A 27,798-nucleotide genomic window follows, 5' to 3' on the forward strand; every position below is an offset into this window, starting at 1 on the left:
GCTTCTGATCCATCTGAAAAGTCCTGGGGCAGGGAGCACAACCACATCTCCCTGCTAGAAATTGCCAAGCATCTCAGACCCTGTCCGGGAAGGGGCTGCTTCTCAGAGGGCCAAGACAAACCAGCAGAGCGCTGCAATCATTTGGGGAAATAATTTATTGTCACAGTTTAACAGAAAGGTAATGAACAGCAAGCGAAACTCTTGAGGGGTCATATACCATGGAGCCAAGGCGACTCATTTGGAAGGAGAATTGAGACAGCCTCTTTCCATCCACACCGGCCAGAGAAAAGCCTCCCCACCCAGCAGCCACTTACTTTGCACATACAAAGGAACTGAGAGACAGCCCCCCATGAAAAGAGGCACAGCCCAGGAACACCTTCCCAAAGTGCTTGCTGGCTGCATGGGAAGGGCCGGGGGCTGGCAGGCTGGGTGAAGGAAGGGCAGCTTTTCTGCAGTGAAAGGGCTGAGACCTGTGCAACTCACAGCAAAAGGCCCATAGCCTGAAGAGGGGCAGGGGAAGACCCACCACAGAACCTGGGCTAGGGGAGCTCCCAGCTGAGGCCAAATGGTTGCTGCTCTTTAGGGGTCCTGGTCATTCTTCCAAGTGCAGGTGGGGAGGAGCCTTGCTTGCAAAACACCTCCAGGCAACTGGCTGGCCAAGCAAACTGCTCTGCCACTCGCAGAGAGGCATGTGCAGCCACAGATCTCGCTGCTTTGCCTAGTAAGTGGGCAGGATGCTCCAAAGCCAGCACCACAGGGAAGGAGGCTGTGCCAAATCCAGGGGACTGTCCCGGAAGCGGAAGTTCCACAAACATGCTTTAAACCCACTGAGTGGTTGTGGCTTCCTATCAAGAGCTGCTGTAATGGCAGAGCTCCAAGGGCTCCCCCAGCCCTGTGCCCTTTGCAGAGCTGGACTTCCCAAGACTTTCAGAGAGAAGAGCCAGGAGAGTAGAGTCGGCTGAAGGATGCAGTACAACGAAGCCTCAAGTTGTGCAAAGACAAGCAGATGCTCACAGTCGACACAACACAAACACATCTCTTCACTGCTCGCATGACATTGTGCTGGCCGACCAAAGTGTTGCATGAGGGCACAGCGTTCCTGCTGACCCTCAGAAACACCCAGAATCCCTCCTGTGGAGGACAGTAAACTTCTAGTAATACTGAATGATCTAGTCTGATCTACACAAAGCACATACAGTGACACGTTAATGAGGAAGGAGGCAGGGCCCCCCACGGCCCAGCAAGACCCCAAAGGCTCCTCCCGGTGGTCCCTCGGAAAGCTACATCCAGGTCTGGAACTTGGGGAAAGGGAGGCGAGGAACCTGTGGACTTGGCCGGGCAGGAGAGAAGGGCTTAGAAGATGGGGATGTAATTGTCTATCTTTGCCCGGTGGCGCTGGGCGATGCACTCCGCAATCCAGACGATGTTGCGGCACTCTTGCTCCTTCAGCTTCACAAAAGCATAGAAGACACCGAAGTGGAACTGGTTCAGGAAAGCCAGCTTGTTCAGCTTCACCTATTGAGAGCAGATACCAGGTGAGCAAACACAGTCCTGCCAGCCGCTCTTTCCGTGCAAGCATTTCACAGCAACACCCAGCCAGCTAGGAGGAAAGTCACACCACTCTCCCCTCTGGCTTGTGTGTGGAGAAAGGGGCCCACAGACAGGATCCAAGCTGGCCCCAGGAACCTGCTCTGTGTCTCTGCAAGTGGAAATTAGCTGGTGAGAAGAATACACAGTACAAAACACCCCTGGACACATTCACACCAGCTTAGTCGGATGGGCTAACAGAAGCCTCTCCTAGACATATGAGTGCTTGGCCACTGTCATCTGTGCTGCATGCTGGTTCATGCCTTGCCCAGGTTAGTACAACCCTCAGTGCTTGGGGCTGCTTTGAAGGACACTTGGGAAACTGCAGTTGGTGAAAGTAGGGCAGCAAAATTATGATCCTGGGACTGGGAGATGCATCATCTTTGCCAGCTATGCTGGTTCCCAGGCACAATTTCAAGGGCTGGTTTTGACCTAAAAAGCTCTCAGTGGATGAGGACCAGAGGAGGTGAGCAGCAAAGCCAGAGGGCTGTGGCTCCTCCACAGAGTGCTCAGGCTTCTGGGCTCCTTGGGGCTCCTTGTCAGCCCCACGGCCATTCATGCTTGTCTGACCTCAGCAAGTCAAGACAGAATAAATGCCTCCTTGGCATAACGGTGCCCTACCCACCAGACCTGTGGCATTCAGATAAGGCAGGGACCAGGCCCAGCAATCTCAGAGTGGCCTAGCCCTGGTTGGTATTGGTAGCGGCTGTTTCCTTCCACACTCTGACTCAGTTGGGGTGGGGGGAGAGGTGCTCCCTGCTGTCAGCTTCCTCTTGGCTGCCAAGGACAGTGCTAGCAGCTGCAAAGTAGCTGGCTGGCTTGGGACAAATGCATACAAGGCAGAAATAAATGCAACAATGGATGTGTTGGGGAAGCTTTCAAGAGAGACTCTTTGCTTGCCTCACGCTGGGGAAGTGAATCATCAGGGCAGAGAGTCTACAAACGCCCTGCCCACCGTGTTCACGGGGCTAGTCAAGCTTGTAGGGCAATCAAGGCACCTGATAAGCAAGGGAAGCCTGCTCACCTCATGCTCAAAGAATCGGTCCTCGAGAGTCTTGTCCCCTGGGTTGCTACCAGCTCCTTCAAACAGCAGCTTATATTCCTGTGGGGGAGAAAAGCCGTTACAAGACGAGTCAAGCAAGGGGACCAGCCTTTCGACAAGCATGAAATGAAACAAGCTCAGAATGCCATCACTGCTCCCTACTGGGGAGAGAAGAAAGTTGAAGGGAAGGTGGATCCTGGGGTGGGGTGTGTGACTTTAAAAAGCACAAGAAGTAGCAAGGCAGCAACACCGCCATGCATGAAGCAGCTGCAGGAAAAGGGAAAGAAGAGCCCTGCAGCTAAAGAGAGGGGGAGGGATAGAGAGGGAGGGAGGGAGGGAGGAACACACACTGAAAAGCATTTGAAAAATTAGCAAGTTTTGAAGGTCAAGAGCATTAGAAGTTGACACAAATATGGAGCTTTGATGGGGGGAGGTGTTGCTCCTCCATCAGTAGTGAAGGTTAAAGCACTAGGCTTGCTGGGGGGGCAGGCGTTGGATGCGAATTCCCCAGAGACACAATACTGCAGCTTGAAAGCTAGGAAAGTGCAGTACTAATGACAAAAGAAAGTGGACTTTTCAGACCCCCCACCCCTGGCAGAGAGTAGCCCCTGGGAAGGTCATGCTATAAGCTGCTCTGGTCTACCCTTTCATGGGATACAAGGAAGGAGGAGTGTGACAAAAATGTGGAGAGTGACACAAGGAGGGAGATTTATCCCCATTTTCAAAGCTCCAAAACGTTTTGGGTTAATAGCCTGATCACTGAAGCCACAGCCTGCTGCTGACAGCTAGGTACCCTTTGCCTATGGGTGAGGACTGAACAACCACGTGATTGCCCCAGAAACTAAACATGCCCACCCACCCCCAAATTCTACACTGTACATTGCCCTCCTCCTCCCCTGCCCTGGGCCCAGCTCAGAGGCAGGAAGCTTACAGGGTAGTAGTCAGCCACTGCCTTGACTTGCTCGTAGTCATCTGCCCTGGCCAGCTGAGCCAGGCCCTCTGGATAGAGCTTTCCACAGTGGGGGAAGAGCTTTGCGCGATCCTCCTTGGACAGCTCTGTGCCAAAGGAGTTGATGGTGATAATGAAGGCTCTTCGGTCAGCTTCAAACTGCAAGGAAAGAGATGGGCAGGTTAGCAGTGTTAGAAAGGGCGACAGGAGCCCAGCACCACCACTGCCCCCCCAAAGCGGGCGGCAGAGGCCAGCAAGTCCTCCAGGGCTCCCAGCAAGGCTGCATCCCCTCCTACCAACGTTTTGTCTGCAGGAAACAAGGGGCCAGATTCTATTCAAGGAAAACGTAAGAGTGTGATCTGACCAGCTTCTTTAAAAGTTTCTAATGTATCCTAAAGGGGGGCGGCAGCCATTTATTTGAAGGAAAGCAGCAAGGGATGGTGAGAGGAGGAAGAGTTCAACTCAAATATATCCCTGCTGTGGCCACATTAAGAGCCCTGGCAGCTTCTAGAAAAGGCTTCAGTTGCAACTTTGGCAGACCCCTACCAAAAGGGACAGCACAGCCTTTTGAAAGCACTGAAGTGGGAATTCTTGGCTGGGCTGTGGCAGAAGGCAGGAGAGACAGGCAATGCTCACTCCAGGGGCAGCGGGAGTGTCTCTGCTGGCTGGCCCCACACAAAACCAGGCAAGGGGGCTGCCAGCTGGCTCCTACCTCCAAGATGGGGCACATGGCATCAGCTGTTGTGCCACCCAGGATTTTGCAGAACTTGTAGAAGGACTCAAGGTAAGCCTGGGGGGAACCAAAGCCACACAAGAAGAGTCAGTGAGCCTGTCAGAGCCGCAGAAGAACACAGTCACGTCAACAAGAAGGAACAAGGGCTGCTCTGCACACAGGAGGTACCAAATGGTGAAGGTGCAACCAAGGAGAGGGACAGCTCCTTGGCCTCTGTCCTACCCCTGCTGTTTCATCAGTGTTTTTGAAGAAGAAATGCTGTAGGGACAGGAATCCAGAGCATCTTCCACCCAACCCAAGAGTTCATCCAGTGCAGAGACAAAATGGAAAAACCTCAGCAGCTGCTGCCTAACTTAAGTTACCCCAGTGCCTCCCTTACTTGCTACCTTTGTTGTTGTTCTGCGAACCTCAGACAGCCTCTTGGGGGATTCACTGCCCATCCTTGTGTCAATGCATGACACCCAGGACTCTCTGCTGTCTGTAAGGTCCCAAGCAGGAGCCCAGCAGTCCACACAGCCCCTTTGCTTGCTTGGATAGCAGCTCTCTGCAAACATCCTTTTCCTCACCTGCCCTTTAACACTCTGGGTGTCTCATGTAATCCTTGGCTCTCCCCCTGCAGACATGGATCTACCTGTAGCTAGTTAGGACCAGTGGGATCTAGGAGGGCAGCTGCAATCCAGACACCCTCTGTTGCCAGGCATGTGAGATGGAGCGATAGTCACGCAACCACAGCAGCATCACTGCCCCCCCCCGCAACATTTACACACCAAGAACAAATCTTCTGACTGCGGAGCAGACTGATCCACCTCAAACCAGCCGGTGCCAGCTGGAAGAGCTGTGGCAGGCAGGCTGCTCACAGCCCAGCAGGGACACGCCCTGAGGTTAGGTGCCAACCATTCCCCTCCACCCCACCTGGCTCCAGCCAACCGTGTTAGTGACTGTGTCAGGGCAGTGACAGTGCTGTACTAAAATCCTACAGGAAGGATAATCACTAATTCAGAAACAGCTTGGCATGCACCAAAGCTCAGTGACTCATTAACTTGGGGGGCTTGGAGACCCCCACCACCCCCACCAAGTCCTGCTAGGCAGAAGGAAGCACTGAGAGGAAGGGGCCTTGGGTGGGACAAATGGCCCTTTCTGTCAGCAAGGGCAGCTGCAAGTGGCTCTTGACTCAGCAGCAACAGCCAATCGGCCTGGCATTTATTTATTAATTACCATGCTCATAGTTTGCCCTTCATCTGAAAATCTCATGGCAAAAACACATAGAATTAAAACCAAAGTCGTCATCCCCTGAATATAATTGTCAATAACCTTAGATATAATAGAATTAAAACCAAACAGCAATATTCAATTGCATGCATGGAAAGCATCTGAAGCAAGAAAACTCCAAAAATGCATTTAATGGCCTCAGACAATCAGCATCAATTTACAAGGTTCTTATTTGAGGAAAGTAGCAACTGACTTCACTCTCTTTGAGTGCTTACCTTATAAAGTGTGTTCCGGATAATTTCAATATTCATTTCATCAAGGTCCTGCTCAGATATGCAGTCTTGGAAAAAGGCAGCTGTAAGGAAGGGAGAAGGGTGAGCCCAGCTGAAGGGCCAGGGAAGGAGAGCCACCTCCCACCCAGGCTCCCTGGCCAGCAGAGTTTCAAGTTCTGTGTGGTCAAGGCAAATCAGGAGGAGATCCTCCTCCTCTTCCACTGGCCCTCAAAGGTAAGGAGTCAGTGATTTTCACATTGAGCTTTCAAGTCAGTCAGTCAAAGAGCCCAGAAGGATTGCCGGCAGTTACCAAACTGTAGGCAATGGCTCATATTGTGTGTTAAAACACCACTACAGGAACCCTTCATGTCAAGAACCCCCAATAATTTTGGGTCTCCCTTTAAATACATTCCCCTGCGGAAGAGCAAAGCCCCTGAAACTGCAAACTCTTCCTCACCTAGGGGTGTGTCGACCAAAATGGCGTTGTACAGTTCGGCAGGGGTTTGGGCAATGTTCACCGCCTCCATCTGCTCAAAACTCCCCAGGGGGTGGCATTTGGGCACAAGCTCAGCAATGGAGCGTTGATGCAGTGTCCCAGTGATCAGGAGGATTACGTTGTCAATCATGTAGCTGTACCTGAAAGGAAGTAAAAAAGACAACTGCTATGACCAGCCAAGTGGGGAATATGAACTCTTTGCCTTCACTGAAGTAGACTTCACTGAGGCTTCATGGCTAGAGGTGGGGTGGGGGGCAAAACGGCAGACTGAAGACACGGGTATTGCAAAAGGGGGCTGCCTGCACCTGTTTAATTCCTTTTCATCTGCAAATTCAAGAGCAGTTTACAAGCGATTTCACATACACTATTGGTCCAATAATGAAATCAGGTATTGCAAATCCTATTATCAGAGTTGGAAAGGAACCTCAGAGGCCACCTACTTCATCAGAACCCTTCACTGGTGGCCATCCAGGCTCTGCCAAAATGCCTCTAAGGAAACAGAGCCCGTGCCCTTCTGTCCCAGGCAGCCTCTCCCCCCCCCCCGCCAAAACAGCTGTTTAGCCAAAAATCTCTTTCATGCCACTGTTCCGTTTGGCCCCAGCTGCTGCAGCAACAGACGTCAAACCTACTCTATCATCTATATGGCATCTCTCTAAAATATTTGAAGGTGGCTGTTGTGCCACATCTTCTCTGGACTAAACATACACGAATCTGCCAGCCTTTCCTCCTCATAGGACTTCCTCTCCATCTTTGTCACCCTTCACGAGTTTGTTGCTCTCCTTCTAAAAAGGCAGCACCCAAGAGGGAAAGTGGTCCAGGTTGGGGGGGGGTGTCTGGCTGAAGGAGAATGGAGGAGAGTGGTTCTAGGACTCCTAGGCTATATATATATAATGATTTTCAGTTTTATACATTTCAATAATTTTACAGTCATTTTAACATTTCAAAACTTGACTCCCTTCCCCCACTTTCTGTGGTTCCTTAAATTTATTTTTAATATTTTTAATATTTTATGCATATCCAAATTATCTTAATTTGTTCATTTATTCATCTACTTAAATATATACAGTGGTACCTCTAGTTACGAACTTAATTTGTTCTGGAGGTCCGTTCTTAACCTAAAACTGTTCTTAACTAGAGGCGTGCTTTCACTAACGGGGCCTCTTGCTGCTGCTGCGCTACCAGCACACAATTTCTGTTCTCATCCTGGGGCAAAGTTCTCAGCTTGAGGTAACTCTTCAAGGTTAGCGGAGTTTATAACCTGAAGCCTTTGTAACCTGAGGCATTTGTAACTCAAGGTACCACTGTACCTTGTAAAACTGCAGGTTATTACAATAATCCTGCCGATGTTTTTATCTGTTTACAGGTTTTTTTGTAGTAAAAAAAACTTTCTTCCTGCTGTGTTGCTCTGCCAGCTCATGCTTGGTTTGTGGTGTACTAAAACCCCGAGATCCTTCTGACAAATGCAAATCAGACAAAGAGGCCGCAATTCATTAGGACACAAGCCTGAAGCTCTTCAAGTAGATTTAAGTGGTCCTCGGGTCTGGCACTAATAAAGCTCAGCGAGGCCTGCCTACAGCACACAGAGCAGAACACGCCCAAACAGGAACATCAAAGTGTTTCTCAAAGCAGGGCCACTGCAGCACATAGTCCATCACCTTACAAATGCCTCCAGCACAAACGGAGCAGGCCTGCTGCTGAACGATGGAGTCAGCTGACCAAAGCAGAACGATCAAAGGCAGCAAGGAAATCAAACTGAGGCAGCTGCTCCTTCGCCTTGGATCACTGAGAACAAGGGATGATAAGAGGGAAGCTGGGAAATCGTCCCAGCCCACAAGTCAAAACACCCTGGCCAGATTCAGGAAGTGGTTTCCATCCTGCAGGTACACTTAATTCCTTCTCCTTCCTTGCAACATGCCTCAAACAACCCTTTCAGCAAAACTGCCAGGAGCTTGGGAGTGCTGGGAGGTGGCCAGCAGCCAGTTTGCACTGAGGAGAAGAACCAATAGTTGCAGGGAGGTGTTCCCTTTTGCATAGTGTTGTGCAACATGGCCAGCTGCCCAGGTGGCAGGAGCCAGCAGTGCTTCCACTGGTAAGATAGAGCATGGCAAGGCTCAGCCACAGCCAACACAGAAAGCCCCATAGAGAGGCTCTGACTAGCTTTGCACCATGAGCAAAACATGGAGCAGCTTGCAGGTTACTCTTGGATTGCCAACCCAGCCGAAGGACGTGCATCTTTCCCCACAAGATATGGTGTGTTTGCCACCAACATGGACAACTTTAAAATTGGGTGAGCCTCATCCTCTGTGAATGGTTACCAGCCAAGGTGGCTGTGCTCTATTGCAAGGCGAGAAAGTGTTGCTGATGTGCTCACATCCTACTTGCAGGCTTTCCCTTGGGACTTCTGCCTGGCCACTGTGAGAGCAGGAGGCTGAACTAGATAGCCACCCTTTGGCCTGATCCAGCTTCAGCGCTCTTGTTCATAGATATGGTCCTTCCCTATGCAAAATGAATTCCTTGCATGGAAATTCAGTAAAATGAACCCCCCTTGCAAGCTGAAGTGGTGCAGTCCAAACGCAGTCCCTGATCCCCTATTTAAGAGAGACGGAGGAGCAGAAGGGCAGAATCTTCCCTCCATCTATTAGGCTCCATGAGAATCTTTTCCCCTTGCTTTTTATTTCTAAGCAGTGAAGTCCTCATGGTTGGAAATGTCTGCTGCAGCAAAGAGGGGCAGGCAGAGCACCATGTGCCCAAAAGGGGTGCTGCTGCTACAATGCTGTAAAAAGCCTCCACTCCTATACCTAGTGCTGCTGCCTGCAGAAAACTGCCCTGCCACTGCCAAAGGGGAGGAGGAGGTGGCAGTATCCCACAGCAGCCTTTGTTGCAGGCACAGAGATGCCACACCGCTGGCTTAGATGTCACCTGGTACAGCGGTGCAGGAGATGCTCTGCTGCTCAATGCTGTAAACTTGGACCATTTTATAGGGTGTGTTGACTTTTTCAACTTTCAAATTCTAAAAGTGAGTGGTGCTAAAAAGTTGTAACATGACTTGGGAGTTCAAAATATATTTTGGCTAAATTAATATAATTTAGTTTTGTTTGGGAAGCAGAATGTGTATACAATTGCACAGAAATCATCAAAAAATGATTGCCAAGTACTTGCAGTTATATTACATATTAATGTTATCATTAATATTTGTTATTATTTAGCATTACCTAAAGGTAAAATTAAAATACTTTGGTTTTCCAAAAGCAGTTAATGTGCTTCTTCATCAAAAGTAGACTTACCAGGCTAAATGTTGTCCAATCAGAAAAATACCAGATTGGAATTCCTCAAGCTGCAAAGCGTGTTTTTCACTGAAGAAATTTGAAGAAATTAAGTTTGACCGCCTGAAATGACATGCCCTGCTGGGCCAAAGAGCCCCACCCAGAGGACAGACCAAGGTCTTTGGCAGAGGCACACAGGCCTCTCTCTAGTCAAGATCAACAGAGACGGGGGGGGGGGACTACTTCAGCATGGGAGGCTTGCATGTTCTCCATCTCCTCAGGAAGCCATAAAAAAACTTTTATCTGAGTGACATTTGTTTTACTAGGTCTTTCAAGGCAAGGCCACCATAAAAAAGGATTCCAAACAAGGCACCATCTCCTAGGAGCAAGCTCTTATAATCCCCGCTGGTAATTAAAAAACTGGATGGATCAAGACTGCACCAGAAGCACTCAAGAGTCAGCGCACTCAGCCAAATCCTGCAGCGGAAGCCAACAAGCAGACCGTGTTCTGAAGCCAGAGTGCACAATCACTCACACCAAGAGGCCCAGGAAAGGATCTCGCTTCTTTGCCACGCCCAAGGCAGGAGCGAGAGCATCAGGACCAGACTTCTAGACAGAACAGGCAATGTTTCCAAGCTTCTGCAGAGATGAGCTCCAGTTTTCTTCAGAGATGCTGAGACCAGGCTCAGGTTTTAGTATTTTTTTGGTCTAGCCTTAAGAGCAGACACTGGATCTTCTCACATTTCCAGCCTTGAACTATCCACCTGTAAAACTTTTTTAAGCAGTGGCTCCCAAATGTTTCCCCACCATGAACCACTTGAAAATTGCTGTGGGTCTTGGCAAACTATGCAATGATTCTTCTGCCTGCCTGGTTTTTAATTGTATTTTTATTGCTTCTTATGTTGTACTTTGCTGTATTCTACTTTTAAATTCCACAAACCTCCACCGGCAAGTGAACCTCACTGGTAGGCCACAGACCACAGTTAGCAAATAGCTCAGAACAAGAATTTCCCAAAATCAAGATCCAAGGAGGAGCAGAAGAAAGGCAAGTTCCCTCAAATTCTCTATCCCTTTCCCCGCCTAAGTTGTATACTTCACCCAGCCATCTTCTTCTTTCTCTCTGCCTACCCTGAAGAGCCTTTGGCCAATTCAGCAAGCTCTTTCTGGGCATTTGCCTAGGCAGACTGGACTCCTTAGAAAACAAAGCCACCAGAGCCACTTGCCAGCTGGCTCTTTTGATCCTGCTACATGTGGCTCTTGGTGTGCTTCAACACCCTTTTCAATATTTCAGCAGCTAAGCTGCCTCCGCAAAGCCACCTAGGTGATGAAAGAGCTTCTTTCTCCTCCATCTATGGAGGATGCACTATAGGCCCCTTTCCCTCCCTCCACAGGCATCTGTCATTGGTCAAAACATCTCTTTTGGATCATGGCTCATTAAGAAACCCAACAAGGTGTGAGATATTAATCACATATGCTAACCAGGCTTACAGAACAGCAAGTAGAAAGCAATGATCCAGTCAGTCCCTGAGAGGGAAAACCAGCTGTGAAAGACCCTCTTCCACCTTGAAGTAGCTTCCCTACTTTAATGTGGAAACCAAAATCTAAAGTGAAGCTAAAGGGTTGCTCCATTATTATTATTATTATTATTATTATTATATTATTATTATTATTATTATTATTATTATTATTATTATTATTATTATTATTATTAACCTGACCTTCACCATGAAGTCCGGGGGCAGTTACAACAATACAAAAATATGGTATTAAAATCAGTTAAAATAATTCACTATCAGAATAATATGGTGGATGCTAAGAAACAGGTCAGGTGTCAAAGGCTAGGATAAGGAGGTGTTTCTTCAGCATATGAGGAAAGGTAAGCAATGAAGGTACCACACACCGGGGGGGGGGGGATTCCACAGCTTAAGGACTGAAACAGAGAAGGTCCCCATTGAGGTCACCACTCCTTGAACTTCCAAGGGCACCAGAACTATCAGGAGAACTATCAGAAGGCATCATCTGCCAATCATAGCAACCAAGAGTTTCAATTAGCCATAACTGCACCTCGGATTAACTTCATTGGCTATGAGGGGAAAAGACAGCCCTTCAGGTATTAGGGGCCTTAGTTGCTTAGGGCTTTAAATACTCTCATGGGCACTCTGAATTGGACCAGGAATAAACTAGCAACCAATGCAGCTGTTTTAAATGTGGGGTGATGTGAATTGCAAATAGAACTCCAATCATTAATCTGGTTGCTGTGTTCTGGACCTGTTGAGCCATCTTCAAAGGCAGCCCCAGTTAGAGTACACAGCATTAATCTAGCCTCAGTTCCCAGAGCATGGACTACACTGTCCAGGATCACTGCTCATAAAACATTTTTTAAGCCAAGCTGATCGGGTCAGATTGCTTGGCAGGAGAGACCACAGAAGTCACACAGAAGTAGGGACAGACACTACAGCTTCTCAAGGGAACCAACACTTTGCCCCATTGCACGTGCCCGCTGCTGGCTCTTACGTGATGAAGTCCAGGAAGCTGGCCAAAGGTTCATAGGCGTGATTTCTCATGTGGCGGAACTCCACCACCATCTTCTCCTTCAGCTTGTCATCAATGACAGACACAGTGAGGGGAGAGGCTTCGTTTGCAAGGAAATTCCCATAGTCTGTGCTCTGGAGATGAAGCTTCAAATCTGGGGGGAGAAATGAAGGCAAGTGTCATGACTGACTGAAGCACTACAGAGAACAGACCAAGCAAGGCCAATGGTGATGGAAGAGGTTTTTCTAGAAAGGTGCCGCAGCAACACCTGCTGGGTAGAATGAGGTGGTTCTACTTGTCTAATCTGCTGAGCCTGCCAAGCACAGACCCAAGAACGTGAAAAGGCACAAGGCCATATTTTGCCCTAGAAATAAAACGAAGGACACCACATGCCCCATTGTTACCATATAGCAAGCCTTGTATTTTATGCCGTGGCCAGTGCTGTGGCTTTGCCAAAGACATGTGATAACAGCAACAAGCTTGGAAGTCTCTGTAAGGAACAGCGGGCTGGGGCTGGGAGTGGCAGTTGAGGCTGTAAACTTGCCAAGCAGCATTTTGGGCCTAGGAGAGGCAATAGAGAAGAAACAGGCTTCTCTGATCCCTTCTTCACTGGGCCAGCTGACCCATTCATTCCATTCTGCCACCAGGAAGCCTGACTGGCCTCCCAGTGCTATTCCACCGCACCCAACTGCCTGGGAAAGAACTGTGCAAATACTCAAGCACCCTGATGCAAGGCTTTCAAAGAAGCCAGTCAAAGTAACCAGCGCATTCAACTTCAGCTAGTTAGTACATCGTAAAAGAAATTATTTTAAGTACCTGAGGAGGCAGAAAGTAATCAATTTGTCCATTTCCCAGGAGACACTGACTATTTACCAGCCGGTGGTTATGAGACCATAAGTGGACCAGATGAGAGATGACCTGCTCATATGGCGAGTCATCAGTACAAAACACCAGAAATACCTTTGCCAAACAACTTTTCAAATAGAGGTCAACCAAGCAGTCATTTTAAGGTATATGGATCAGTTTTATTATGGATTTTTATTGTTTCATTCTTTTACTCCACTGCTTAGAAACGCTAGTGATTAAGTGATATTTAAATTCTAGTGTCAGCGAGAGGGAGAAAAACCTTTTTCTATCCACTTTCTCCATGCCATGCATCATTTTATAAACTTCAAGCATGTCACTTTTTACTTGCATTTTCTCTAAACTAAAAAGTCCTAACGGCTGTGACCTTGCCTCATATGAAAGTTGCTCCACCCCCATGATCATTCTGGTTGCCCTTTTCTGAATCTTTTCCAATTCCACAACTTGAGGTGAAGTGACCAGAACAGTGCACAGTATTCAAAGTGCAGCCACACTATAAATTTGTATAATGGTGATATAAAAGCAGTTTTAATTTTTATTCCTTTCCTAATGATCCTTGGCATGGAATTTGCCATTTTCACAGCTGCCTCACACTTGGCTATCCACTATGATCCCAAGCTCTTGTTCCTGGTCAGTCACAATCAGTTCATTCCTCCACTGGAAGAACTGTTCATTTATTCCTGCTCTCTGCTTCCTGCTTCTTAGCTGGTTTCTGATTCGCAAAAGAACCTCACTTCTCACTTCTCACTTCGTGACCGCTAAGCTTTCTCATGAGACTTGATTCATGAGACTTTGAAAGTCTATGCATACTATTTTGACTGGGTCATCTTAATCTATATGCTTATTGGCACTCTCAAAATAATTCAAATGTGTTAATGAGGCAGGGCTCACCCTTGCAGAAGCCATGCTGGTTCTGCTTCAGCAAAGGCTTATTCTTCTATATGCTTGCTTATTGTATATTTACTAACACTTTCCACCAGTTTTCTGGAAGAAACATTAAGCTAACTGGCCTAGTAATTTCCAGAATGCCACGTGGATCTCTCCAAAAATTGTTGTCATATTAGCCATTTTCCAGTCTTCAGATATGGAGTCTGATCTTAGCGACAAGTTACATGTTTTTGTTGGAAGATCAGCAATTTCAGTAAAGGTACAGAGGGACTTAGTGGACCAGTCAGGAATGGAGTGACATGAGGCCCAGGTTGACATGCTGCTGTAGCGGGAAGAGGAAGGTGGCAAGAAATAGTTCAACCCTGTGTCAAATCCACATGCACAGACATATTTTCTCTTTCACTCAAGACAAGTTTTGAGGAAAACAGGTGAAGCTTTCCCCCACCAGGGCATAGGCAAAGAGCAGGACCACTACCAGTCACAGATGTGGCCCACTGGCATACAACTACCTGCCCTGGAAAGGCACCTCTTATCTGCCAAGGAAAGGCTTCATGGTTCAGGCTCTGATAATCAGGCTTCTTTAGGTAAGGGCTCTAGCTCCATGGTCCCCAAAGGTCTCAGGTTCAATCCCTGGCAGCATCTCCAGAATGGGCTAGGTAAGGCTTCCATCTGAAACCGTGGAAAGCCTTTGCCGCCAGTCAGTGTACACAACAATAAAGCGAGATGGACCAGTGTTCTAACCTGGCATGAGACAGCACTCAGTGCAGGCTAAATACATCCAGTTATTTCAGCCTTGCTTCCCAAGACCGCCCTTCCAGCTTCACGCTATGCTTGCAGCTCTCTTACACTGACTAGCCCCCATCCCAGCTGTTCTGACAAAGACTCCAGCATGCAGGATGATCTGGTCATGCTCTACCCAAGTCTGTACCTTTTGGGCTCCACATAATTCCTTTATGCATCCCTACAGGCTGCCAGCCTCACCAGCCATGAAAGGCACAAGTTTAAACATGCTCTTTAAAGAGCCACTTGTGGCCCCAGCACAAAGGATTCTCCTTCCTTTCCTTTTCTGAGAGTTCACTTAACAGACCTTCCCTCGGGCAGTAAAGGGGCACAGAAGGGGTGGGGGGTGGGGAGAAGAAGAGACTGAATGGAACCAGATGGAAAACACCCGCCCAAATTGCTCCGAGTTTCTTGGAATCTAAAGAACTTCAAGGCTCTCGATGCCTCCAGGGAAACAGCAAGTTGCATAATCACAGCTCAACTTTATAGCAAGAACCAAGTAAAGGGGGAAGGAGAGAAATTGCATCCAAGGTCAAAAGGAGCAGTGCCTCTCTCTGAGTGAGGCGCAAAATGGGGGCCAGTCACATGCAAGACCAACCAAATCAAAGGCTGGTTTGGAGCGACTACTGCCTCTCATAGCAGCAGCTGGACAGCAGCCTCCATCTTATACCTGTGATAAGTTACTTAAATACAAAAGGTCAGAGCACCCAAGGCACGGGTCAAGGCACCCTCTTTTGCCAGGTCTGATCTAGCAATACAGACAACACAGCAATACAGTGAGACGCCAAAGGGTTATTCCACTCCACCCAAGTTATTTCAAAGCTCACTTGCAAGGCTGCAGGATGGCAGAAAAATCTCACTGATGCAGCAGCATCTTTTCAGGCAATAAAGTTGCAGGCTTGGAAACCACCCTTTCTGTGGTAAAATCTCAAGGTTCCTCAAGTTCCTGTTTTTCATTAAAAAAAAAAAGCCAAAGTAGCGTATTTGATCTTTGAGAAAAGGGGCCTAGAAACCGAGGCTAGTACACCCTCCCTACCTGCAGCAGATAACAGAGTGGCCACCCAGCCTCTCTGTCTGAAGACCTCTAAGCAAAGGAGAGCCCAGAATCTCTATAGGTTCCATGGTTGGACAGCTCCTACTGCCAATCCATTTCTCCTAATGTTCACCTGAAATGGACTCTTTTGCTTGTGCTCTCAGCACACTCAATCAAATCCTGCTCCTTTGGGCAGCAAAGGAAACTCCTTTACCCTCCTCTGCCTGGAAGCCCTTCAGGTATTTGAAGATGGTTATATCACGCTCCCCTCTAAGCTCCAGGCTAAATATGCCACATTCTTCCAACCTTTCCTCATCTCCAGATCAGCATCCAGCATCCTGCCCAGTGACCAATCTAGTGGCTCGGGCCTTGAGGGTTCTCACTCTATTTTGAGCACAAGCCTCTCTCTCTGCAGCTGTTAAGGAAGACCCAAACACAACACAGCTTCCTCAAAGGCACAAATCCCCCAAGCACTTTGCTTTGGCTACTGAGAGCTTGGGCAGATGGGGAGACAACCTCAGTGCCCGCAGTGGCACCAATTCTCAACAGGGCACATCAGGGACTTGATGCAGCTGAAGGACAGGCCCCCTTTCAGGCCACAGCCAGTCCAGCAGGTCCTCCTGCAGGACACTACTGGGGGGGGGGCAGGGAGAGAGAGCACCCAGGCCAGATCCAGCCCAAAAGCAATTTTTATCTGGCTTCCAATGGTCTACCAAATTTTACAAAGATGTGGTGAAAAGTTTGCCCACATTTCTACTTATAAAGAAGTTAAATTGCTTTATAGTTGCATGAGATGGTAGTCATGTGCAAAGGTGACATCTGCATGCCAAATGCCCTGGGAATTCCACGTTCCGTAATGACAAAGCCCACATCACTATACCTCACTGGTTTTATTACAGAATCAGACTGTCAGCAAGCATGACAACCCTTCCCCCAAGGAGCACAGAGTGGCTGGCCATCCCTCTTTAAGAAGATCCTCCCCCTTTGGCTGCCTGTCTTCATGGCTTCTATTCATCTGCAATGCTAATCTGACTTTTTTCAAAGGTTAATGGATTTCGGGCTGTTCCAAGGACAGAAAGGCCCAGCAATGATGGGCCAAGCCTGAGGGCAGACAAGGATGCAAACTTCAAGCTTGCTCTCTAGAAGAGGCGCCTTTAAGGGAGACAGCAAAGTCTCCAAATATGGGCAGCAGCTGCAGTTTGACCAAACAAATGAGAAACATGGGGACAAATGAGAAACCAACATGGGGTTGTTGGTTAGACCTGATTTGTTGGTGTGCACAACTGACAGCTGATCATCTACATACTCTGCTTCTAGTCTTATGCTTTTCATAGGAATAGCTCAGTTTTCCCATCCATTTCAGTGGTCAAAGTATGACTAAATTATTTTATGTTGTGTTTTCTGGCCCCTCCCTTCAATCATTCCTCAATCTCCTTCTGGGCCATGGAGGCTGGTATTTCTGTACCTGTCTGCATGCACTTTTTAACAAGAAATCACTGGAAGTGCACAAGAGCTGGGCAGTTGAGCATCCATTTCTATCTGACTGTGAAATAAGAAAACTGAGGTTCCATAAAATAAATGCATGTATGTAAGTGCATTAGACACATTCCCAAACACAGAAAACATAAACCAAACACTAATGTTCGAAAAGCCACACCGTCGCTTTCGGAAGTGGCCCTTTAAATGTGTCCTGCCCTATACCTAGCTGTCAAACATGCCAGCCACTAAGGGTGCTACAGCTGATACCTTGAAGTGACAGTATCTGCTTTTTTGGTTCACATGCTGTTTTGAGCCTTGAAAAGCACTTAGAGCTGAAGGAGGAAGTTGGAAGACTCATTCTCCTTCCCACTTCCTCCTTCAGCTCTATGTGCTTTTCAAGGCTCAGAACAGCACAGCACGTGAACAAAAAGCAGAAGGAACAGGATGGTAAGAGCAAAAGGGAAAGGGAGATTCATGGCAGGAAAACAGAGGGTCTGTGGGGGGGGGGGGAGAAAGTGAGATGCCACAGAAATCAAGGGAGATAATGGAGGAAGAGTTGTGTGGTGCATGAGTGAGTGAGGAGAGAGAATTGAGGGGAGTGTTAGAGGGCAGACAGAAGGTGCCTGCACACAGGCATGTACACACTTTTGAAAAGATGATCTTTTGAAACTGCATAATTTTTCCACAGGTTTCCACTATCAAATCACAAACATTTCTCTCCATTGACTGAATGAATCTGGTGCTTTCTATTACTGCTGTGGCGCAAAACCATGACTGATGTACAGATCCTGATAGATCCTCAATGTTTACAAGGTATCCACTCAAAATCTTAATCAAATCATAGGTCACCCTCTGCATCCAGATGTATTCTGCAATCTCAAGGGTATTGTTGTCATTCTCTTTAAAAATCATGAGGATCCACAAGGATTCAGGCACTGAAAAACTGAACACTTTTTCCTGTTTAAGCACAAAGAAACAGCAAATAAGCACACTGAGTTAAGAGAGGAAACTGTTAGTAACAAAACCAAGTGACTGGTGTTTTAACTGAAACTCCAAGCAGACCAGGAGCAGTAAGGATAATTACGAAGCAGGAGAGGGCAAATTAAGTGGAACCAGGGGAAACCTTATGGTGAACATGAAGCACAGAGCAAAGATCAAATCTACCACACACACACACACACACACACACACAAAGAGCATAGCACAATCCTGAGGAATCCATAGACTTACTGGGGAGTGCTCTGGGTCAAGCAAATGAGCAAAGGCATGCATTTCCTTTTGGGGGACACAAGAGGGCAGCATAATCCACTGTCCACCTCTGGAGAAACTTTAATTTGATGGGGGTGGGTCAAGGGGAAAAAGCTACAAATTCAAGAGGATCCATTTTAATTCTACTGGATCTGACTTTTACCCAGATTACATGGAAAAGCAGAGTTGTGCGTTCTTTGCCGGTAGAGGTGGGAGGGGGAAGGGAGAGAGCCAACCAGATGTGGCTGTTAGTGCTTATGGCATACTCTCAGCATTCAAAATGGACCCCCCAAAGATTGACGACTCCTTCACTTCTGCCTTGGCTCAGCCCCAGAACCACTGTTCAGTGTTGGTGTGGTGCAGAGGCTAGTGCTGGATTACATCTAGGAGATCCAGGTTCCAATCAATCATGAGGCTCACTGGGTGGCCTTCGGCTAGTTCATGTCTTGCAGCTTAATCTAATTCACAGGGGAGGAGGCTAGGCAGTTTGCAGGGGCTTTTTGTCCTTTGGAGGAATAACAGCTCAGAAATGTAGTAAACAGCAGCTGTGGACCATACAGTCCTTCAGACTGATCCCACAGTCCATCTCGATCCCACTGAATAACTACAGAGCCCCCACATATTAGGGGTCAAATGTTTTCCAGGCAGACCTGAGCCCACGACCCTACGGTAAATAAACAGCATGGAACCACCATGTTCAAAGGCATTATAGCCCCCAAAGGTCAGGTGCTGGGGCCAAACAGGAGGGGAGAGTTGCTGCTTACAAGCTTCTAGGAGTCATGCAGCAAGTGGGAACATGATGCTGCACTAGATAGAAGAAGGCGCATGGCTGTCCCAACAAATGCCAAGGAACATCCAGGTCAAAACAGCATAGCAGGCCATGGGAAAGGGCAAGAGCATACAATAAGCAAATTCTCAAACACTCTCATACAGCTTCCTGGAAAACAATGAAGATTCTGCAAACCAGCAGACATGCTTAACAGCACACAAGTTTTCATATATTTGGTTCTGGCAAACTGGAACCATATACTCAAAGGCAGGCAGATTCAAATGGAAAGTTTCTGACAAAGAAATGGCTCTTATGACGACCAACAGGGCCATAAATGCAGGGAACTCCCCCCTCCCCAATAACATAGGCATGGCCCTCCAGCTGTTTTGGGACTACAACTCCCATCATCCCTAGCTAACAGGACCAGTGGTCAGAGATGATGGGAACTGTAGTCCCAAAACAGCTGGAGGGCCAAGTTTGGCCATGCCTGCTATAACACATTGCAAAGTCAGACAGGAAAGAAAAGCCAGGCAGAGGCCTGGGGCACCACCTCATGGTGGTAGTGAGGAATTACAAGAGGCTGATCCCAGCAAGCAGGGAAATTAGAACACAAGCAAAGATGTGCAGAACTACTGGAAGAGAAGAAACCTCTAGAATGGTTTTAAACCTCTAGTCACAATCTACCCTTCCCCTGACTGCCAGAACAGTCATTCAATGTCATGTATTTATTACATTTCTAGACTGCCCTTCAAGCAAGGCATTGCAAAACAAAACAAAGAATCAACATAAGAATAATTAAAATGGCTAAAACAAATACATAAACATCTCCTCAAATGCTTGTGTGAAGAGATGTGTCTTCAGTAAACACCAAAGGAAACACCCCCTAACTTACAAAGGGTGGAAGTTCCGTAGCTGGGTGGGCCATGAAAGAGGAAGCCCTGTCATTGTGCAACAAGCCATGCCAATGGGCTAAACAGGGCTCCTTCCCCTGCCAATTACAGTCATACCTCAGGCTGAAGTATTTTCGGGTTGCACGCTTACTTCCAGGTTTCGTTGTTCGTGCATGTGCAGACGGTCAAAATGACGTCACACGCATGCGCAGAAGCAGCAAATTGGAACCCGTGCACCGCAGACGCAGGTTGCATTCACTTCTGGATGCGTGCAAGGCTCCAGAATGGATCCCGTTCACATCCAGAGGTACCACTGTATAAAGACATGGCTAGAAAAAAAGACAGGAAATTGGAGCTTCCTCCTTCAAGCAACCCCTTTTAGGGATTTGTAGGATCATTCCATTCAAGCATCTTGAATTGGCCTGGTAGCAAATAGGCAGGATTGCTATTAGAAGAGCCGTGCTTAACATTTTGAACTGAAGCTTTGAGACACATCATCTAGACAAGCAGCTCCCTGATCCCCTGACTTGAATCTCCCAACTTTTTGTTCTGTTTCCATGGATGTTTATACAGTGGTACCTCTGGTTACATACTTAATTCATTCCGGAAGTCCGTTCTTAACCTGAAGCACCACTTTAGCTAATGGGGCCTCCCGCTGCCGCCGCACGATTTCTGTTCTCATCCTGAAGCAAAGTTCTTAACCTGAGGTACTATTTCTGGGTTAGCGGAGTCTGTAACCTGAAGCGTATGTAACCTGAAGCATATGTAACCTGAGGTACCACTGTATATGTGTATGTTTATATATACAGGGAACTGTATTTTATAACTGGTTTTATAAATTGGTTTTATAACTGGTTTTGTCATTGGCTTTTATCAGTTTGTAAACCGCCTCAGTATTTCTTCTGGAAAGGAAAGGAGATATATAAATTATTTTAATTACTTAGTAATACCTAGACTAATGAGTAAAAACATATGTAATCACTAGCATTGTCAGTTCATCCTGTAAAGCCAAGGAGACGTCAATACCATCGCCCAAATGAGATGAAACTCATCCTCCTTTGGACACTAACAGATTGTGTCACCTGGGGCCCAATACTTAATGACCCACTTCCAGGGCAGGGGGACTTATCCAGAGGAGTGGCAAGAGGACTTTTTACACACACACACACACACACACACACACACACACACACAAGCACCTTGAACAGCCTCTTCCACTGAGAGCTCAAAGAGCCAGGAGAGACAGGCACTACCAAGCTATGAAGGACTCAAGGAAGAGCACAGGGGATGCTGCAGCTGCCCAATTTTACTACTCAAACTGCTTAGAGAATTTTTGCTGGAAAAGCAGCAAGTAAGTATTATTAATAAATGAGGTGGTTTTTTAAAAATCAACTGGTGTGAATTGAGTCTATTCAAAGTATGACAATTACTAGGTGTCATTTGCAGGACTGATTCCTTCCTTCCTCTTAAAAAGCATTCATTTTTTAATTAAAAAAAAAAAACGAGTAACAGAAGTAGCTTGTTCATTCAGCAGCCCAGGGCTCTTTTACATCTCCACCTCTTGCAATCCTCCACAGTGTGTCAGCCGATTACCCTCGAAAAAGAGAAAATGAAGGAACTCCTGTCAATATTATTCTCCATGTGCCAGGCGTGTGACCATATGGATGTTTACTCAGAAATAAGCCCTCCCAAGTTCAATGAGACTTACTCTCAGGTAAGTGTGTCTAGTCCTGCAGTCTACATTTGTTGAGTCCTTTATGTGTGGGATGAGCTTAGAGATCTACACTGGTTACCAATTTGCTACTGAGCCAAGTTCAAGGGGTTACTCTTAGTATACCAGCAGCAACCATTTTAGGAATGTTTGATAGGTATGCAACTGCGCTGAAGCCAGAAACGATACCAAAACAGGTAGAAACAGAACAGGGGCAGGATGGGTGTTTGCAGGCTTTTTCAATGCTGTTGGAAATATACATGATTTCACTTAAACGTATGGTGCCTTGGAACGTAATCCCCACATAAATTGGGAGCTGCCTTAGCACCTTGTAACTAGTTTACCTACCAGATCTCCTTACTCATATATGCCCAGTTGACAATATGTCAATTGTGGAATTGACACTATTACAGGTGCCACATAATATCCATTCCACATTTGTAAAAAATCTTTTTTTTTTAGTGTGGCAGCACCTAAAATTTGGAGCTTGCTGCCTACTGATATCAAGGAGTATTTGCTGTACTCTTTTCTGTACTTGCTAAAAACATTTTTCTTTAGACCAGCTTATCCAGACATAGATGCTGATGTGTTTTAACCTCTTCTATTGTTAATTTTGATTTTGCAAATTGTTTTTATTGATAATTTTAGTATTTCTGGCAAATCACTTTGAATTTTAGCCACAATTGAGCAGTAAATAAAATCTGGTAAAATAAAAGAATATTAATGAAGAAAACAGTTTCATCCTGCAAAACATTCTCTGAACTCAACTGAAAAAGCTGCCAAGACAATCTGGAAAACGCAGCACGAAATTTAACATATGATAAAAGGATGTTCAACTCAGGTGAAGAAATGTTGAATTTTGCTACTTATTTCCCCAGCTTACATTACCACTACTTCAAAAACTTCAGTCCTAAAGCAGACTTACTTGGAAAGAAATTGGGTTCATAATTCATTAGGAATTATGAACCCAATGGAGCTAACATTTAAGTGAATGAGCCAAAGCCTTTGGCCTTAGAAATGTGACAAGGCTTCCTATGACTCCCTTTCCATAAAGGAATTTGGGATTTTGCTCAGAGCCCCAAGAAGACTTGCTCCAGCCCTTATAGTCTGAAACACACTTTGGTGTCAGTTCCCACTTGCAGGGCTCTTGACAGCTGCCCTGCAATCTGGGAATTCCCTTCATTTAAAAATTTGACAAAGCTTGTTCTAGATTATCTTGCAAAAACACTCACTGATGACAAATTCCAGAGAGACAGACATGTTACATTACAAACACAAGAGTGCGTGCTGATATCATAAAGACCCCCCCAAAGTATTTCTATAGTGTGCTATCCAAAGATGTGCGGCCCAAAAATCTTTAAGTGGGGGAAAAGGAGGGGGGATGCAGAATCTTAATGCAAGTGCAGTTACTATTCACAAGGGCAGAAGCTGGTGACTGTGCTTGATGCTACCTTTGAACTTATGAGGCTCTAATTCTACAGAAACTTTCTGCTGCAATAAACATGTCAGCCTTTAAAGCATCACAAGTTGTGTGTGTTTTCAGGGGAAGCATGACTCTGTTTGTTCCGGCAGTTTTCTGTGGCTTTTGAAAGCAATGACCATGTGAACATATATAAGTTTGGAGTTGGCAGCACTGTTTTCCTGTCTTTCCGCTTGGACCTAGGCAGTCATTTCATAGCATCTATGCTTTGGGGTCCAGGAGGGTTCTCTCTCCTTACCCCACATTGCTTAATTAGGTGACATGACTGAATGAAGTCACCTGGGGACTTGGACTGCCGCATCATCAGTATTAATCACCAATACCCCAGCACCTTCACCTGCTCCAGGTTCCACTCAAAGTGTGTGCGTTTATTTTATTTTTTTAAAAAAAAATAAACGCAGGTGAAGGTGCTGGGGTATTGGTGATTAATACTGATGATGCGGCAGTCCAAGTCCCCAGGTGACTTCATTCAGTCATGTCACCTAATTAAGCAATGTGGGGTAAGGAGAGAGAACCCTCCTGGACCCCAAAGCATAGATGCTATGAAATGACTGCCTAGGTCCAAGCGGAAAGACAGGAAAACAGTGCTGCCAACTCCAAACTTATATATGTTCACATGGTCATTGCTTTCAAAAGCCACAGAAAACTGCCGGAACAAACAGAGTCATGCTTCCCCTGAAAACACACACAACTTGTGATGCTTTAAAGGCTGACATGTTTATTGCAGCAGAAAGTTTCTGTAGAATTAGAGCCTCATAAGTTCAAAGGTAGCATCAAGCACAGTCACCAGCTTCTGCCCTTGTGAATAGTAACTGCACTTGCATTAAGATTCTGCATCCCCCCTCCTTTTCCCCCACTTAAAGATTTTTGGGCAAAAAGCCCAGAATCAAATTTAAAATATTGACAGATGCTAAAGAAAGAGGGGGTTTTGCCCTGCCGGACTTGAAATTGTACTATGAGGCAGCAGCATTTTGCTGGCTGAAAGAATGGATGCTCCTCGAGAACACAGACATTTTAGATCTGGAAGGTTTCAATAATGCTTTTGGTTGGCATGCATATCTATGGTATGACAAAATCAATAGTGCCTTTAAAAATCACATTGTTAGAAAAGCATTGTTCAATGTTTGGATAAGATATAAAGATCTGTTGGAAAACAAAACCCCTAGATGGGTGTCACCAGTGGAGGCCAAGGCAGTGAAGAAACTCAATATGGAGGTCGGATGGCCGAAGTATTGGGAAATTTTGGAACAGGATGGAGATAAGTTCAAATTACAAAGTCATGAGAAATTGAAACATAAAGTACAAAATTGGTTTCAATATCATCAGATAATGGAATTTTTCAAACAGGACAGGAAAATTGGCTTCCAGGTGGAAAAATCAAAACTAGAAACTGAATTGTTAGAACCCAGTACTAAGAATTTATCTAGAATGTATAACTTGTTGCTGAAATGGAATACACAGGACGAAACAGTCAAATCGGCTATGATTAAGTGGGCACAGGATGTTGGTCATAACATTATGTCAGCTGACTGGGAATGGTTATGGAACACCGGTATCAAATTTACGGCATGTAATGCCTTAAAGGAAAATATTATGAAAATGGTTTACAGGTGGTACATGACCCCAGTCAAGCTGGCAAAAATTTATCATTTGCCCGATAACAAATGCTGGAAATGTAATGAGACTGAAGGCACTTTCTACCACCTTTGGTGGACATGCCCGAAGATTAAGGCTTTCTGGGAAATGATCTATAATGAAATGAAAAAGGTACTTAAATGTACTTTTCCTAAAAAACCAGAGGCCTTTCTCCTGGGCATTGTCGGCCAATTGGTGTCAAAGAGGGATAGAACTTTTTTTATGTATGCTACAACAGCAGCAAGAATACTTATCGCGAAGTATTGGAAGACACAAGATCTACCCACTCTGGAAGAATGGCAGATGAAAGTGATGGACTATATGACATTGGCCGAGATGACAGGCAGAATCCACGACCAACGAATAGAGACGGTGGAAGAAGAATGGAGAAAATTTAAAAGTTATCTTAAGGACTATTATAAACTTAATGAATGTTAAAGTGTTGTGGTTCTCAGAAACAAAGGGATACAGTGATACAAGGTCAGAATACGGAGAGGACTAAGATGACAGAGGTTGGAAAGTAACAATTGGGAGTTGCTATAAAATTATGGACATTGGGATGCAGAAAGGGGGGGTATGGGGAAGTCCGAGAAAAGAGGTTTATGAAAATAGGTGATGAAATTATACATGTATGTTTGTCCTTTTAAGTGTTTGTTTGTTTTCTAAAATTTTGTAAAAACAATAAAAATTTTATAAAAAAAAAAACAAAGTGTGTGCGTTTACCTTTAAAGTCCTTCATGGCCGGAACCTCAGCAAGGATAGAGCTATTTTTTTAAATCTGGTGAATCAAAGAACTTCATCATAGAACGCCACCACAAGGAAATCAAGCAAAACAACTTGCAGCTGAAGCAAGTCACCTCCAACGCGTCCCCACCCCCGCTCGCCCCCGCTTCTGCTCCAGGCTCGGCCAGTCTCCTGACTGAAGAAGCGGCCGTCCTGAGGATGAAGCGCGACCAGGCCAACCGAAACCTACCAGGAATGGCGGCGGGGCAAGGAGCAGGTAGCGGCCCGTGGTGTGGGCGGCTAGCTAAGAAGGGCCCGGAGCGGATCCCCGAGGAAAAGTCGCGCTAGGCGCCTCGCCCTCTGCACATGCTCAAGAACACCTCCCCCTCCCCAGCTGACCTTCGAGGCTCTCGCACTGGACGAGGTTGACATAGTCGGCCTGGCTGAGGACGCCGGCCTTGAAGCCTCGCACCAGGCCTTCCAGGTAGCCGCTGTCTACGTTGAAGTACAGCTCCGGGAAGCACGAGAGCAACATCGCGGCGGCGGCGGCGGACAAGGGAACCAGCCGGGCTCGGAGGAGGCTGAGGGGCCGCCGGAAGTGGGAGCAAAAGTCTCGTCTCTCACGTGATCCTGACGAAAACTCTGCTGCTTCCACGACTCCTAGAAAGGCCCGCCGGGGTGGTTTCCTGTTTCCTGTCAGACTCTCTTAAGCGCCCCCTCCCGGGTTGGAAATGAGGGTTGCCCATAGAAACCAATGGAGCGCTGCCATTGGGCAACAGAAGACCTCGGCAGCCGCCGGGGCGATTTCGGTGCTTCCAGGCCCTCATTTGTGTATCCAGGGCGTTAGTCAGCTATGGTTCTCCTCAGAGTAGACCCGCTGAGGTTAATGGACACGACTGTCTTGGGTCCGTTACTTTCAGGAGGACTTAGTGGGGGCCCGTGAGGAGTGCGCAAGCGCGGCTGCGGCTGGCGGCCCCTGGCCGACCCCGCACTTCCGACGACTTCGGCGCGAGGAGAGCCTCGCGGGGCCGTTTCTAGAGAGCAGGCCGGAGTGGCGGAGAAAGGCCTGCTGAGGCTGAGGCAAGGATGTCTCCTCTAGGAAGGCGCACGTCTATGGCTTGATGCCTAGAATGGCGCGGCTGCCCCCTGGCGGCCACATCGTACGCCCCTCCTCCCTCGGAGGTCCCTGGGCAGGTCCGGCTTCTCTGCGGCCCCGCAGACCAGCGGGTTGTTTGCTGAGAAAGCGGGAAAGGGACTCTCCCTGCCAGGACTGTCAAATGCCCCCAGCCCACTTGAGGACGCGGAATATGACTCAGCCTCGGTCCCAGGCACAAAATAGCGGGCCAGGCGCAGAAGCAGCCGGAGCTCGTTGCCATCAGCTAGCAATGCCTGGCATCGACGTTTCCTCAAGAGATAATCCGAGTCATCTTTGGAAATTGCTAAATAAACTGCGCTTTCTTTGTGGTGAGAAGTCCCAGAGCTCAGCGTTCCCCAACCCAAGTCCAGGCACTTGCTTTGGAAATTTAGCCACCTCCCCGTTTTACGCAAAATTCCCAGGTGGAGAATGGTTTCCCTCCTCACCCCCACGTTTCTTAAAGTATTTACACCCATCTCCTGTCTTTCTTCTTCCATTCTCCTTTCACACTAGACTTGTATGCCATCCTCCCTCCAAAAAGACCCTTCCAGTTTCTTTCATTCTTTTCTCCCCCCCCCCCTTTTCTATTTCTGTGGCCCCTGATCTGTTGCAGTGTTTTGTGTTGCAGTGTTTTGCAGGCTTGTCAAGAGAGATGCCTGATCTGTCACTGCTGTATTCTCCCCAACCCTGTGTGGTTCCCTCCAAAGTTCAGTGGGGACAAGCTGGTACCTTAATCTTACCCCTGTTACAAATTCCAGCTGTTATGCTAAAATTTTGAGCTGTTATTGGTTAATAAATACAACTACTGAAGTTCACATTCCTGCTGCTGCTTCCTGGTGTTGGGGCAGTCTTGTTGCAGAGTTTCTTCATCCAATGAGTGCCCTTCCTAAACCCATCAGGAGGGAGATCTCCCCACACACCTCAAACCTCTTTGTCTCTCAGCCATCTTCACAAGGGTTGGCACTGGCCCAACCAAAAGGCAATGGCACAGCTAAGGGAGCTGGCCAGACTGCTGGCTCCTGGCTCACTGTTTGTTGAACACTGCTCTAAACTTTGCCCCTTCCTGAGATGGTTTTTATC

General features: G+C 47.0%; 1 protein-coding gene across 1 annotated transcript; it reads right to left on the bottom strand.

Moving 5' to 3' along the window:
* Positions 1–137: 137 nt before the first annotated feature.
* ATP6V0D1 (ATPase H+ transporting V0 subunit d1) lies at positions 138–27,458 on the bottom strand. The gene is made up of 8 exons (XM_081202339.1): positions 25,983–27,458; positions 12,066–12,237; positions 6,250–6,428; positions 5,796–5,875; positions 4,291–4,368; positions 3,561–3,737; positions 2,612–2,689; positions 138–1,515 (listed from the first exon to the last, which is right to left on the bottom strand). Exons 1-8 carry the CDS (start codon positions 26,116–26,118, stop codon positions 1,354–1,356), a joined length of 1,062 nt encoding a protein of 353 aa, XP_081058465.1. The 5' UTR covers positions 26,119–27,458; the 3' UTR covers positions 138–1,353.
* Between the last annotated feature and the right edge of the window lie 340 nt (positions 27,459–27,798).

Source organism: Podarcis bocagei (genome assembly GCF_964188305.1).
Source record: "Podarcis bocagei genome assembly, chromosome: 7".
Classification (NCBI taxonomy): Eukaryota; Metazoa; Chordata; class Lepidosauria; order Squamata; family Lacertidae; genus Podarcis; species Podarcis bocagei.